This window comes from Sturnira hondurensis, unplaced genomic scaffold (assembly GCF_014824575.4).
Source record: "Sturnira hondurensis isolate 20B ecotype Veracruz unplaced genomic scaffold, ASM1482457v3 Scaffold0023420, whole genome shotgun sequence".
NCBI classification, from domain to species: domain Eukaryota; kingdom Metazoa; phylum Chordata; class Mammalia; order Chiroptera; family Phyllostomidae; genus Sturnira; species Sturnira hondurensis.
This window is the reverse complement of record NW_028096051.1, coordinates 77,919-93,778: the sequence shown is the minus strand read 5'-3', so window position 1 is coordinate 93,778 and position 15,860 is coordinate 77,919. Positions and strand designations below refer to the sequence as shown.

General features: G+C 40.4%; 1 protein-coding gene across 1 annotated transcript in view; it reads left to right on the top strand.

Annotated features, from left to right (window-relative positions):
- DGKK (diacylglycerol kinase kappa) overlaps positions 1-15,860 on the top strand; it is a gene marked incomplete at its 3' end in the record, with an annotated part of 131,634 nt that overhangs the window by 39,595 nt on the left and 76,179 nt on the right. Inside the window, exon 2 of the mRNA XM_037037765.1 lies at positions 13,303-13,325. Within this exon, the coding sequence (XP_036893660.1) occupies positions 13,303-13,325 (23 nt within the window). The remainder of the gene's footprint in view (positions 1-13,302; positions 13,326-15,860) is intronic.

The following is a 15,860-nucleotide window of genomic DNA, read 5'->3' as shown; positions in this document are numbered from 1 at the left end:
GTTGGTGAAGTGACTGGAAATGAGTCAAGTGCCAGGCAGACTTTCAGAGGCCAGGCAGTGGGGTTGCCCCTGTCCACACACCCCCACAAGTGGAGCTGAGGAGCAGTGAAGTGGGTTGCCCCACCCAAGCAATTACATAAAGCTCTTACCCACACCATTTACAGGTATCTTTGCTACACAGGCCAACCTACTAAGACAGGGAGTAAAAGCAGCTCTACCTAACACACAGAAACAAACAGAGTGAGTCTGCCAAATTGAGGAGGCAAAGAAATATGGCCTAAATGAAAGAACAGAAAAAAAACACCAGAAAACAAACTATACAAAACAGAGATAGCCAACCAATCAGATGCAGAAGTGAAAATACTGGTGATAAGGATGCTCAGAGAATTCATTGAGTACAGGAAAAATAAAAGAAGAAATGAAGGTTACACCGTGAAATAAAGAGAAATCTACAGGAAACCAAAAGTGAAGGAAAGGAAGCTGGGATTCAAGTCAATGATTTGGAAAGAAAGGAAGATAAATAGTCAATCAGAACAGAAAGAAAAAACAAGAATCCAAAAAATCAAGGAGAGGCTTAGGAACCTGTGCGACAACTTTAAATGTGCCAACATCCGAATCATAGGGGTGCCAGAAAGAGAAGAGGAAGAGCAAGAAATTGAAAACTTATTTGAACAAATAATGAAGGAAAATTTCCCCAATCTGGTGAAGGAAATAGATATACAAGTTCAGAAAGCACAGAGAGTCCTGAACAAGTTGGACCCAAAGGGGACCACACCAAGACACATCATAATTAAAATGTCAAAGGTTTAAGCTAAAGAGAGAATCTTAAAAGCAGCAAGAGAAAAGCAGAAAGTTAGCTACAAATGAGTTTCCATAAGACTATCAGCTGATTCCTCAAAAGAAACTTTGCAGGCAAGAATGGTCTGGCAAGCAGTATTTCAAAGTGATGAAAAGCAAGGACGTACAACCAAGATTACTTTATTCAGCAAAGCTACCATTTAGAATAAAAGGGTAGATAAAGTGCTTCCCAGACAAGGCAGAGCTAAAGGAATTCATCATCCCCAACCTATTATTACATGAAATGTTGAAGGGACTTATTTAAGAAAAAGAAGAATAAAACTCTGAACATTAAAGTGACAACAAACTCACAACTATCATCAATTGAATCTAAAAAACAAAAACAAACTAAGCAACCAGAATAGGAACAGAATCATAGGTGTGGAGGTCATTTGGAGGGTTATCAGCTGGGAGGGGGAAGGTGGAGAATGGGGGAAATGGTGCAGGGATTAAAAAGAATAATTGGGCCCTGGCTGGTGTAGCTCAGTGGATTGAGTGCAGGCCTGCAAACCAAAGGATCAGGATTCGATTCCCAGTCAGGGCACATGCCTGGGTTGCAGGCCAGTTCCCAGCAGGGGACCCATGAGAAGCAACCATACAGTGATATTTCTCTCCTCTCCTTCTCTCCTTCCCTTCCCCTCTAAAGTTAAATAAATAAAATCTTTAAAAAAAAGAATAATTGGTAGGAACAAAATAGACAGGGGAATGTTAAGAATAGTATAGGAAGGGGAGAAGCTAAAGAGCTTACATGCATGAACCATGGACAGGAACTAAGGGGAGGATTGCTGGAGGGAAAGGAGTACCAGGTAGAGAGGGAGAAATGGGGAAAAGTGGGACAACAGTAATAGCATAATCAATAAAATATTTTTAAATTAACATTTATCAAGTATCTACAATGGGTAAGTTGTGGCACTGTGTGCATTGCATCCATCAGATGTAACTTGGCTATGACAAGTATTTGTGGCTTACCAAGAGACTTTTATGCTGAGTAGAAATGCATCTAGGCTTTGGAATCAGACATACTTGGGTTCAAAGTCATCCTCCTTTGTAACTGTGTGTGATCTTAGAGAAGTTGTTTGACCATTTGGAGATTCCAAATCTTATCTACAATATGAAGCTAATATTACTTACTTTGTAGTGTTGTGAGTATTAGTAGTAATGTACATATACAACATGCCTAGCCAGAAGCCTAGTTATAGTGGTCATTTCAGAAAATATGTGGATATCAGACATGTGCTTGCGAGTACTTTTTATCACATGTATGGAGGGCTGAAAGGGGCAAGAGGGGTTAGCTGTGTTTCCATTTTTAATGTGTGTGTACTGCTATTAGTCTGTTTCACACTGGACTCTCCCTTCCCATCTCCCCTGCTCTTTCTTAAGTAACCCTAGTTTTTTAGGTCATGTTTCTGATTCAAGGACATTCACCTACCCCTCCCAGATGAAAATTTTGCCTGCTTTTTGTATTTGTGTGTGTGATTCAAGTGTAGCTGTCCCCCAGATCTCAGTCAGTAATCCTTCTCTTCCCGTTTTAGTCAGTGCTGCCTTCTCCCCAGCAACTTTTTTTATTGTTCCACTTTTTTTCTTTTTTTCTTTAATTCTTATTCAAGTACTGTTTTCTGTTTTATATTCCCTGCCCTGCCCCCCCCCGCTCCCCACCTCCCTCCCATTTCCGCCCCCACCCTAATCATTGTCCATGTGTCCTTTATACTTATTCATGTGAGTCCCTCCCCTTTTCCCCTATGATTCTCTCCCCTCTCCTCTTTGGACTCTGTCAGCCTGTTCTGTATTTGAGTGTCATTGGTCATATTTTGCTTGCTTGTTTGTTTTGTTGTTTAGACTCCTGTTAGGGGTGAGATCATATGGTATTTGTCTTTCACGGCCTGGCTTATTTCGCTCAACATAATGTTCTCCAGTTCCATCTATGATGTTGCAAAAGGTAGGAGCTCCTTCTTCCTTTCTGCAGCATAGAATTCCATTGTGTATATGTACCATAGCTTTTTGATCCAGTCATTTACTGATGGGCATCTACGTTGCCTCCAACTCTTGGCTATCGTGAATCGTGCTGCTATGAACATAGAGGTGCATAGGTTCTTTTGGATTGGTGTTTCAGGGTTCTTAGGATATACTCCTAACAGTGGAATTGCTGGGTCAAAAGGCACATTCAGTTTTAGTTTTCTTAGAAAGTTCCATACTGTTTTCCATAGTGATTGTACCAGTCTGCAATCCCACCAACAGTGAACTAGGGTCCCCTTTTCCCCACAACTTCTCCAGCACTTGTTTGTTTCTTTGTTTATGATAGCCATTCTGACTGGTGTAAAGTGGTATCTCATTGTGGTTTTAATTTGCATCTCTCTGATAGGTAGCAATATCGAGCATCTTTTTATGTGTCTCTGGATCCTCTGTATGTCCTCCTTGGAGAAATGTCTGTTCAAGTCCTTTGCCCATTTTTTAATTGGGTTGCTCGTCTTCTTTGAGTGGAGTTGAGTGAGTTCTTTGTATATTTTGGAGATTAAACCTTTGTCTCAGTATCATCAGCAAATATGTTTTCCCAAACAGTTGCTTCTCTTTTAATCTTGATACTGTTTTCCTTAGCCATGCAGAAGCTTTTAATTTTGATGAGATCCCTTTTGTTTATTCTTTCCTTTATGTCCCTTGCTCTGGGGGATGTATCAGTAAAAATCTTGCTGCGTGGAATATGAGATTTTCTTGCCAATGTTCTCCTCTAGGGCTACATGCAAAAAAATGAATCTCGAGGGCCAACTTACACCATACACCAAAATTAATTCAAGGTGGATAAAAGACTTAAATATAAGCCATGAAACCATTAAGGCCCAGCAACTTTGAACAGAGAGCTTCACACATACTGATTAGAGCACAATCTGAGAGCCAATGAAATGGTGGCTGAGAGGTAGTTCCAATACCTGTGGTAATTGTATATGCCCTTAATAGGAATATGAGAATTTTTTGTCATCAAGTCTGTTAGTGTTTGCTGCCACCCCCAGCCTCCTTTCAATGTATCAGACTTATCCTATTCTTATTTCTTTTCTACTCCTCTTCCAAGCCCATCAGCTTGAGTTATAAGACCACTGATCGATCTCTTTCTCTCTCTCTCTCCATATCTCTCTCTTCTTCTCCCTTAGTGCTTTTGTACTTTTCGGATGCCTTCTCCAAAATAGGCTATCAAGAATTAAGCTGCACAAAATCCAGATCGTAACAGTCGACCTTGCTCTAAGCCCTGGCCAGTGGTTGTTAGAATTTAATTACTGTAGTTAGTAGCCATTTAGGAGTTGAGCAACCTTAATCCCTTAAACATTGCCTGGCTATAGAAGGGGATGTACTCTTACCAGGTATTTGCCTGCAAGGGAAATTTAGAAAAGGATGTAAATCTGAATAGTGTTTCAACAGAGACATAAATAAAGGTCCAAAAGTAGAAAAGGCTAGCAGTAGGTGTTAGGGTAAAGCATCTGATCAAGCTGTAAGAAGTGGCTCTTAGGAAGGGGAGGCAATAGTACTGCTCCTGTTCTTTCCTAGAAAGATCCTTGCAGAATACTTTTTGTGCAGTATTTGCAAAGACAGATTAATTTTTTATTATTGCTACTAGGAGCCGTCCAGGTCAGAGAAGATTTTCCTTTAGCTTCAGGGTGGCATCACCCTCTTTTACTACAAGGATGGCTGCCAATTGCACAGTTGATTCTACCATACTTCTTTACCAGCAATGATGCCAGAGAGTTATATTGTAGGATGGCAGAAGAGGGATGAGAAGAGGAAACTAGGCTTTGAAAACTATATTACTAATTTAAATGATACCAAACAACACAGAAAACAAAATTTAGAGGTACAGTGAAAAAGAGCCTTGCACTGGAAGTCCCAAGGCCAGAACTAGTTTGAAACATAGTGACATTGGGTTCTTCCTTGAGTCACAGTGTTCTTATCTGGAAAAAAGTCAATAGTATTAACTATCTTGTCTGCTCCTCAGGGTTGTCTTCAGAGTCAAGTGAGAATCTTTAAGACCTTTATATCTGCCAAAGTACTGTGTAAATGAAACAATTATTAGTACCTTAATTACTTTAGCATATAATATTAAAAACAAAACCAAAACTGAACCAAATAGCTGAGATTTGTACTACACATCTCCCCCTACTCCAATCCTATTTCCTTCTGTTGATTGACAATAAGGTATAACTTGAAATGAGAGCAATGATTTAAACCTTACTTTTTTTTTCATTTCACTGAGGAATAACTGGTCTTCCACGTCCCGTAAAATTCTAAGATAGATTTTAGCTCTGTCATTTATCAACCTACTGGGGGAAGTTAGCTAATCTCTCCAAGCTTCAGCTCTCCATGTAACATGATCTGACAGAGTACTTCCCACATAGTAAATACTCACCAACTGTTAGCAATTATTATTATCATTATTATTACTCTAGGAAGCTTGTCCCTGTTGTCCTTCTTTTACCAACTGGCAAAGTTTTTCAATTTTGTTACCTGGCCAGTAATTGCTGTGAACCAAGGCTCACAACATATTTTCTTCCTTCACAGATTAGTGTCTCCTGCAATCATAGCTCTTACCTCTCTTTTTCCCTCCAGGTTTGATGGACTGTCAAACTACCGTGGCTCCTGCCTCCATATGAGGCAATTTTGCTCAGTCAGGGACAGTCCTCTGCTCAAAGAAAGCAAAGTTATTCACAGGTTTAGAGGTTGAATGGAAAATCCTTCACTCAACCCACAAGCAAATCCTACCCCGAGATGTCCTCCTACCCCGAGATGTCCTTACCTGAGACCGTGTTCCTACTCTGACCTACCACCAGTGTGGCAACATGAATAATTTTGCATATACACATACTAGTGAATTAGTGAATTTCATCATCCCATTGCTGAAATTGGGAACCAAGAACCAAGCAGAATCAATGGTTCTAGCATTAGTTTCTGTTTACCAACCCCATGATTCTTGTCAATGTGACTTCATAAGACTGAGAAAAAGTAAAAACAAAAACTCAACATCCTCTCTTTGTTATCTAACCACTTCATCCCCAGAGGACCTGTTAATGAATGTATTCTTAGGTCCTGTGCACACCTTCAGATGGTTGTCTGCATGGGGCCAGTTTGACAATAAGGCAATCTCCTCAGCTCCCCAATTACATGCAGTTAGGTGATGTGGCCTTACCACAGCTACATTATTAGAGGCATGAGATGACATGATTGGAAAGAGATAGGTATTTTTAAAGCCCAGTACATAGAAAGCACTTGGCTGTGTCTTCATCACTTCTCTCTTTGAATGAGTTGTAGCCAGATGAGTGACAACTTTGCATACTTGCAGAGTTCCTTTTGGCTTTTGGTTGCAAGCATTTAAAAATACCTCTAAAGGCTGAAGTCCACAGATTCAGGAGCTCCAAGACATGGTCTGGCATGTTGTTACAAAGTATCAAAATATGCAAAGATGCTATTTGACATTTCAGACACATCTTCAAAGAAGTGTAATTTTTTTTCCTCTCCATTTGGGAAATCATTCACGGTACATGGTTTCCTTTAGCTTAAACTAAGGGGAAATCGGCAGACATTATTTATCCATGGCTTTTCCTGCTGGGTAAAATAATGGCCTCTGGGGGAAAGAAATAAGTGAATTGAAGTGATCCCCAAGTTGGATTTGACACCCAGGCTAGATCAGAATTACCATTGCCTGTAGATGCAAAATGGTTTGTTTAAGGCTTCATAGTTCAACACAGCAAAATCAGCATTCAAATCCATGTGAAGGTTTGGGACACAGCCAAGCTCTTCTTCCTTCCCAGTGGCTGCAAGTTCCAGGGCAATTACTAAGAGCCAGGTTACTGCTTCTGTATTTTGTCAGCGTGGGTCCAAATTGCCCACCTGCTCCCTAACCCCCAGTTAGTGATTCTTACCCTTTCTAGAAAATTTCAATAGAAAAAGGAAAGGGAAAGAGAATAGAGATAGTTGAGAAGACATGTTTTTAGGCTTTATAGTCCCAGTGGACTGGGACTATAAGTCCCAGTTTTAAAGTCACCAATCCTTGATATTTATCTTATCAACTTGCTCACACCAATGCAAAATGGCATGTGTATACTGATAATCATTGCAGTATTGTTTGTAATAGAATACAATTTTATTTTATTTTTTTAAATATATTTTATTGATTATACCATTACAGTTGTTCTATTCCCCCCCTTCATTCCCCTCCACCCGCACCCTCCCTCCCCCACCATTCTCCCCCCCTTAGTTTATAACCATGTGTCTCAAGTTCTTTGGATTCTATATTTCCCCCACTATTCTCGCCCTCCCCCTATCTATTTTCTACCTACCATCTATGCTATTTTCTGTGCCTTCTCCCCCCTTCTCCTCCTCCCACCCCCCTGTTTCTAACCCTCCATGTGTTCTTCATTTCTATGGTTCCACTCCTGATCTAGCTGTCCTCTTGGTTTGCTTTTGTTTTAGGTGTGGTTGTTAATAACTGTGTGTTTGCTGTCCTTTCACTGTTCATATTTTTCATCTTCTTTTTCTTATATAAGTCCCTTTAGCATTTCATATAATAAGGGCTTGGTGATGATGAACTCCTTGAACTTGACCTTATCTGAGAAGCACTTTATCTGTCCTTCCATTCTAAATGAAAGTTTTGCTGGATAAAGCAATCTTGGCTGTAGGTCTTTGGATTTCATGACTTGGAATACTTCTTTCCAGCCCCTTCTTGCCTGTAAGGTCTCTTTTGAGAAATCCGCTGACAGTCTGATGGGTACTCCTTTGTAGGTGACTGTCCCCTTATCCCTTGATGCTTCTAGGATTCTCTCCTTCATTTTGGTCTTGGCTAATGTAATTATGATGTGCCTTGGTGTGTTCCTTCTTGGGTCCAACTTCTTTGGGACTCTCTGAGCTTCCTGGATTTCCTGGAAGTCTATTTCCTTTGCCAGACTGGGGAAATTCTCCTTTATTATTTGTTCAAATACATTTTCCACTCGTGGCTGTTTCTTTCCCCCTTCTGGTACCCCTATAATCCGGATGTTCGAACATTTAAAGATGTCCTGGAGGTTCCTAAGCCTCTCCTCATTGTTTTGAATTCTAATTTCTTCATTCCTTTCTGGTGGGATGTTTTGTTCTTCCTTCTGGTCCATTCCATTGATTTGAGTCCCCGTTTCCTTTCCATCACTATTGGTTTCCTGTGCATCTCCCTTCATGTCAATTAGTTTAGCCTTCCTTTGTTCCTCTAATTTGTGACTATAATCTACCAGTTCTGTGAGCATCCTGATAAATAGTGTCCTGAATTGTGCTTCTGAGAGGCTGGCAATTTCTCGGTCGCTTAGAGTTATTGGCTCTGGGACTTTGAGTTCTTCTTGCGCCATCTTTCGGGTTGTTCGTGCCTGTTCCATCGCAGGATCAGAGCCCTAAAGTGTTCACTAGAACAGGGCAACTAAGTCGCTGGGTTGTGACATTGCATGTGGGGGCGGGGTTAAAGAGGGACAATGGCTCTCACTTGTATTGCAGGGCAACTAACTCACTGGGTTGTGACGCTGTATGCGGGGGCGGGGTCAAAGAGGGACTATGGCGTCCTGTCCGCCGCCTGCCACCACGGCCCTCACCGGTGCCGCAGTTGCTGCCGTCACCGGGCCCACGCGTTTCGTCCCACTGCACACGAGTGTGCCACCGCCGTCAGCCCTCGCCCCCTGGGGCCTGCGTGGTCTGTCTCACTGTGCGCGAATATGCGCCTGCGGTCTGCCCGCACCTCAACTGGTTCCCGTCTGCCTGCGCGCCTGGGTCAGGGGCCCTGTCCTGCCCGACCCTACTTGCTGCTGGCTCCGCCCCTCTTACCATCCCCGTTGAACGGTTAGATGTAGTCGGACTTCCGTATAATTCAATTTTCTGTCCTTTGGTTGTGTCTTTGTTTCTCCAAACCTTTGTTGTATTCAGACTTGGTTGTGGGAGAAGGCACAGTGTTTCCACCTATGCCTCCATCTTGGCGGAAGTCAATAGAATACAATTTTAAATCACTGCCCATCAATGGAGGACTGTTTAAATAAATCACCTTACATCCATACAATGAAATGCTATATAATTATTTTTTTAAATGAGACAGCTCAGTATGTACCAATATTGAAAGGCCTTCAATATATATTATGTGTTGAGAGCAAGAAACAAAACATTGTGCATGGAATGCTGGTTTACATAAAGAAGAAAGACTATATGTGTGTGTGTGTGTGTGTGTATGTTTGTGCATGTGTATAAACTATTTTTTGAATAAAATGAAAGAAACTGGTTAAAATTTTTGTCTATTCAGAAGAAAAACACATCATTCTTAAGTTTATTTTATTTTGCTAATAGAAAGCAGGGACATAGAGGATCCTCTGTAGTGCTTCCTTAGCACAGGAAGCCATGGGAGGGATTTGTAGCTACAGTCCTTGAAGACCTGAGCAATAGGTAGATATCATTCCTCAGTGTTAGGATAACCAAAAGGATTTGGTTTACCTTTCACTTTCCTGGTTTTAGGACTGAAAGTCCTGGAAAAACTGAGACAGTTAGTTACCCTAATCCTCATCCTTCTGCTGGAGCCCTTAGCCAGCTAGGATTGCTAGTGCCAGGGAGGGAAGCTTTTAGTAGCAAGATGAGTGGTGCTGTGTCACAAGCCCCTCCCTCCAAAATCCACACGCAATTCACATGTATAGAGTGGCAGGCACATGCTCTGTGAGGTATCCTCCTCTAACAGACAGGGAAATTGAGACTCAGAGAGGTTAAGTGATTTGCCCAAGGTCACACAGTTAGTACGTGCTGGAGCCAGTCTGTCTGACTCCTTCCACATCAACAGGACCCTGAGGAATATAAAGCTTTCAGTAAAGTGATGGACCTGGCCTTCCTTAAAGCCTAAAGCACCTGGAGTTACATTTTAACTAAATCAAACATTGTTGCTCTGAATCAACTTTGGCAAGCCAGCATTAGGAAATGGTTTTCTTCCCATCATCCTTGGCCTCAAAGCAAAGAGAATAGACATTCCAGGTTTTTTTAACTAGAAGAGCCATAGGCAGAAAGCTTCCTTCCCCAGTTGTACTCATAGTGGGAGTCTGGTTCTCACTTGAGGAGTGATAAACTACCCATCCCCAACTTGATCCAGCCTCCCTCCCAAGAATACATTGAGAATAGCAGGTAAGGGTGCATGTCATGATGTTTGCCTACTGTTTGGGTGGGGATGGAATTCAATTTGGCTACCTAATAGAGGTTCCTTTTGCTGGGAAAAGGTAAAAGCATCTCTCAAAGCCTCATCCATCAAAAACCTACTGAGCCACAGAAAAACAGATGGAGCAGATATAGTAAAAGCTTCAGAGATTGGAGAGAACAATAGGAAAAGGTCACAGCAACAGCTCCACTTGCTCTTTTTCAATTAAGCACAAGGCAGGTGTTAATTATATATATAAAATTAGGCTATTTTACGAACTCTTTGAGGTATTTTATAGAAGATATTTAATAAATATGGAGCAATGAAAGTGCTTACTTTCACTGTTGACAATTTCTCCCTGTGGAATTGTAGAGCATCGGGGAAAGAGACCATTTCTGTCAGGGTGCAAGAATTTCTGGGAATAATGGATCTGGGGACTGGCTTACCAAAAAACCCAAAAGGAACCTGAATCACAGTTTTCTGAAGTTCTAGCTTTCTCTGCAGGGGATGCCACAGTTTAGGCGAAGACATCTTGCCTATCCTTGGGACCTGAATTACCTATGTTTTGATAAGCCCTGCATTCTTGCATTTGAATAAAGCTAAATGATGTCTGAAGTGATTTAACTTAGCACCACACTCAGTCCCACTACAAAACAGCCACCATTAAGAGTTCAAGAGTGGAGACTGTAGTGCTTGCTATTTGGATTTTAATGTCATACAGAATTGGCAGGAAGGACTAGGACACCTGCCTGCAGTATGTTTTGGTTTAAGAAGCAACAGGTGGGTCACCTGGCATTTCAGTATGTATAAGGATCATATTACCCTTTGTAAATTATTCCTAGCTGTAGCATCACAAATATTGCCACAGAAATGTGGCACTTTGGACCAAGAGGAGTGCAGGTGTGTCCCATTTTATGGAGTAGCTGTATACATGTGAAGATGTTCACCAAGAAAAATTTCCATGTAGAATCCTATTATTGATTTTCATAACATTAGACATGCATTTTTCTTTTTTAATTACTTTATAGTTGTTCAATTACAGTTGTCTGCATTTTCTCCCCACCACTCCACCCACTCCAGCCAAACCCACCTCCCTCCCTTGCTTCCACCTTCCCCCTTGGTTTTGTCATGTGTCCTTTATAGTAGTTCCTGAAAATCCTTCTCCCCACTGTACCCTCCCAACTCCCCTCTGGTTACTGTCAGATTGTTCTGACTTTCAGTGTCTCTGGTTATATTTTGTTTGCTTTTTTCTTTTGTTGGTTATGCTCCAGTTAAAGGTGAGATCATATGGCATTTGTCCCTCACCACCTGGCTTATTGCACTTAGCACAATGCTCTCCATTTCCATCCATGCTGTCCCAAAAGGTAGGAGCTCCTTCTTTCTCTCTGCTACATAGAATTCCATTGTGTAAATGTACCATAGTTTTTTGATACACTCATTTACTGATGTTGCTTCCAGCACTTGGCTATTGTAACTTGTGCTGCTATGAACATTGGTCCAAAGGGTGCATAGGTCCTTTTAGATTGGTGTTTCAGTGTTCTTAGGGTATAATCCCAGCAGTTGAATTGCTGGGTCACAAGGCAGTTCCATTTTTAGTTTTCTGAAGAAATTCCATACTGTTTTCCACAGTGGCTGCACCAGTCTGCATTCCCACCAACAGTGCACTTGGGTTGCCCTTTTCTCCACATCCCCTCCAAAACTTGTTTGTTGATTTGTTTATGATGGTCATTCTGATAAGTGTGAGGTGATATCTCATTGTGGTTTTAATTTGCATCTCTCTGATGGCTAGTGATGCTGAGCATCCTTTCATGTCTCTGGGCCCTCTGTATGTCCTCCTTAGAGAAGTGTCTGTTCAAGTCTTTTGTCCATTTTTAATTGGGTTTTTCTGTCTTCCTGCAGTGGAGTCATGTGAGTTCTTTATATGTTTCGGAGATCAAACCCTTGTTCAAGGTATTATTGGCAAATATGTTTTCCCATATGGTTGGGAAAATCTCTTTTCATTTTAATGCTGTTTACTTTAGCCATGCAGAAGCTTTTTAATTTGATGAGGTCCCATTTGTTTATTCTTTCCTTTATGTCCCTTGCTTTAGGAGACATATCAGTGAAGATGTTGCTGTATGAAATGTCTGAGATTTTCTTGCCAATATTTTTTGCATGTGGCTGTCCAGATCTCCCAACACCGTTTGGTGAAGAGACTATTTGTACTCTATTTTATGCTTCTTCCCCCTTTGTCAAATATTAATTGACTGTAGAGAGTTTGGTTTATTTCTGGGTCCTCTATTCTGTTCCATTGGTCTATGTGCCTGTTTTTATGCCAGTACCAGGCTGTTTTGATTACAGTGGCCTTGTAATATAGTTTGATACCAGGTATTGGGATCCCTCCTACTTTGTCCTTCTATCTCAAAATTGCTGCATCTATTCGGGGTCATTTATGCTTCCATATAAATTACTGAAATGTTTGTTTTGTATCTGTGAAATATGTCATTGGTACTTTAATAGGGGTCACATTGAATATATAAATCATTTTGGGTAGTATGGCCATTTTGATTATGTTAATTCTTTCAATCCATGAACATGGTACATGCTTCCATTTGTTTTTGTCTTCCTTAATTTCTTTCTTTAGTGTTGTATAGTTATCTGAGTACAGGTCTTTTACCTCCTTGGTTAGGTTTATTCCTAGATACTTTATTTTTCTTGTTGCTGTATCAAATGAGATTTTCCCCCTAATTAGACATGCATTTTTCTGACAAATATTTTAACCTCAAGATCCTGCAAAATCTCAAAAATGCTAAACAAATATTGACACTATTATTTGAGAGGAAAAACTTCATATGTCTTTTTAAAATTTGTTTTTAGAGAGAAGAGAAGCGAGGGAGAAGGAAAAAGAGAGAAATATCAGCATGAGAGAGGAACATGGATTAGTTGTCCATTGTATGCAACCTGAGTGACCTGACCGGGACGAACCCACAACCCACCTCAAACAGGCAACCCTTTGCTTTGTGGTACAATGCCCAATCAACTGAGTCATGCCAGTCAGGGCCAAATGTCTTGATAATGTCTTAGAAATAAAAATGTATGGGCAAGCTACTTAAATAAATTGAAGTTCAGAGTGTCTTTTTTAGAGCAGGGTTGAGTTAGCTGCCTTTCAGAGGATGTGAGAGGATTCAATAACTAAAGTAAAAGCATTTCATCAATTGTAAAGTGCTGTATACATGTGAATTCTTGTTACTCTTCTAGTCAATTTTAGTCATTTAAAAAAACAACAACAAAAGAACTTCCCTCTCACCCACCAGGGATTGTCATTTGCTTCTTAGAAGCCCCTTAACAGTTTTAATATGGAGTTCAGGTGTTCCCTGCTTTTTGAAAGTTCACTTTATGTCATTTTGCTTTTACAAAACATCTATATTAGTGCCTGTTTTTGCTAACCAAAAGAAATCAGAAGAGGATTTTTCCTTTTACAAAAGAAAGCAAAAACCAAAAATAGAGTTCAGTGTTTGTTTTGCAGCAGCCATTATGTAGTCTGTGTGCATCCTGAGCAGCAGGAGTGTTTCATGCCAAGATTCTTCCCTGGGAACTAAGCTCAGCATCTCAGCATCAAACTGTCAAAGTTTCAAACTGGGTTTATGAGCATCAGTTCTTCATTTTCATTTATTTTGTGCATTCATTAGCAAGATGTGGTATCATAAAAGCCTAAAAGAGCTCATAAGGGTGTTACACTTAGTGTAAAATTGGGTGTAATAAAGTTATTTTAGGTTTCGTTTCATGTGTTATTTGGTAATATGTTAGGTCATTTTTTGAGTCTGAGAATGCTCAGACATTTTCAATATAAATTAATGGTAATTTCTTCTTCACTCTACCCCATTCCAGCTTACCGGAAAGTTCATAGGAATGCTCTACTTTCCAAGAGTGGGGTATGGCTCTAATCAAAGCTGTTTTTTTTATTGTTGAAGATCTTTTATTGCTCTTCAAATATAGTGGTCTCCATTTTCCTGCCACCACTTTCTCTCGCCCCATACACTCACACATCCCACCCTCAATCATTCCCCCCTTTGACTTTGTCCATGGGTCCTTTATACATGTTCCTTGATGACCCTACTCCTTCCCTCCCCCTCCCCTCTGGTTACTGTCAGTTTGTTGTTTATTTCAATGTCTCTGGTTATATTTTACTTGCTTGTTTGTTTTGTTGATTAGGTTCCAGTTAAAGGTAAGATCATATGGTATTTGTCCCTTACCACCTGGATTATTTCACTTAGCATAATGCTCTCCAGTTCCATCCATGCTGTCACAAAGAGTAGGAGCTCCTTCTTTCTTTCTGCTGTATAGTATTCCATGGTATATGTAAGTGTACCATAGTTTTTTGATCCACTTATTTACTGATGGGCACTTAGGTTGCTTCCAGCACTTGGCTATTGTAAATTGTGCTGCTATGAACACAGAAAACCATTCAATTCTTAGCAATCTACTGTCTTGTCTTTCAAAACAAAGATTGGGTGGGGACAGTGTATTCACTCTGTGGTGTACATATTAATTAATCAGATATACCCAGGTTTTTTTTTGTCATGGGTAGAATAGTAGAAAGAGCACAGAGCCCACCAGCATTCTCTAACTGTAAATCCTCAAGTAATGCCCAAGCTTCAGATTTACCAGCTGGAAATTAGAGGTAATACTCCACATAGTTGTGTTGAGGGGGCAGTGAGACGATGTTGTCCACAAGAGGCCTGGAACTAGGAAGCACTATGAAAGTCCTCTTATGGGATAGACAAGAGCTCTCCTTCCAATATGTGCCTTTGAAGGATATGCTTGTTTGTTTGAGTCTTCCAACTTTTATCTTATGTCCTTACTAGGTTTAGTGGCCCCCAGCAGGTAAATGTTGATTTGTATGCACATATTTTATTGACCCGTTGATTGATTCTTAGCTTCTGCTTTACAAGGATTTATCTAGAAACAGTGATTGGATTAGTAAATTTCTCTGAAGGGAGACAGCTTAAGAGGCAAGAAACTACAGGAACTTTACATTCTCCCAATTGAGGTTTGGATATTTGTTGGAATGCTATAGGGCCTGTGTTTAGAACTTAAGAAACTATTATGTGGCCTTCTAACCTTTTTTCCCTAATACATAAATTACATCAAAATTTACATGCTCCCAACTTAGTAATATATATCTCATATGTATAGGCTCCTCACATACAAGCTCTAAACTCATATACTACAACCTTCTCTGATGTCAGGAATACCCACCACTCTGTTCTCTAGAGAAAGTGATAGTAACTATAATGTAGCAATTGCAAAGTGGTTGCCTGTGGGCTGACTTTGTCCTGAACACATGTTTTCTTTGGGCCTCATGAGTTTTTTTTTTTTTTAAATACAATTAGTTGCTAACATTTCAATATTATAAAATTTTAGCCTGGATTACCAGTTTATCTATGAAATGAGCTAGTAACACTGGTCAGCATTCAATAACAATCACCTAAAACTTTGTAGCAACTGGGCTTGACCACTCCAGTTTTCCTACTAGGTTGTCCTGTCTCTCCTGTTATCAACCAGCATTGAGTAGACAGTCCTGCCTTAAAGCTAGCACATTCAAAGTGGCCAATTTAATATCATAGCACAGAGAGGAGAAAATTGTGATTTGGCTGGTATAGGCAATGACAGGGTGTGTGAGTAGATAACCACTGTTCTGATGCAATCCCTCATTTGAACCAGAAAGTAAACATTAAGGGTAATGAACATGAAGCCCCAAGGCTTTTTCAAATGGTTCTGAGCTCACATAACTTTGTGTTTGTCTACGTGGATTATTGTTCCCTCCCCCTCTACTCCCACTATCCATATCTTTTAGATGGAATGTGCCTGCAAATTGTTTAGCTGTCTCAAATGG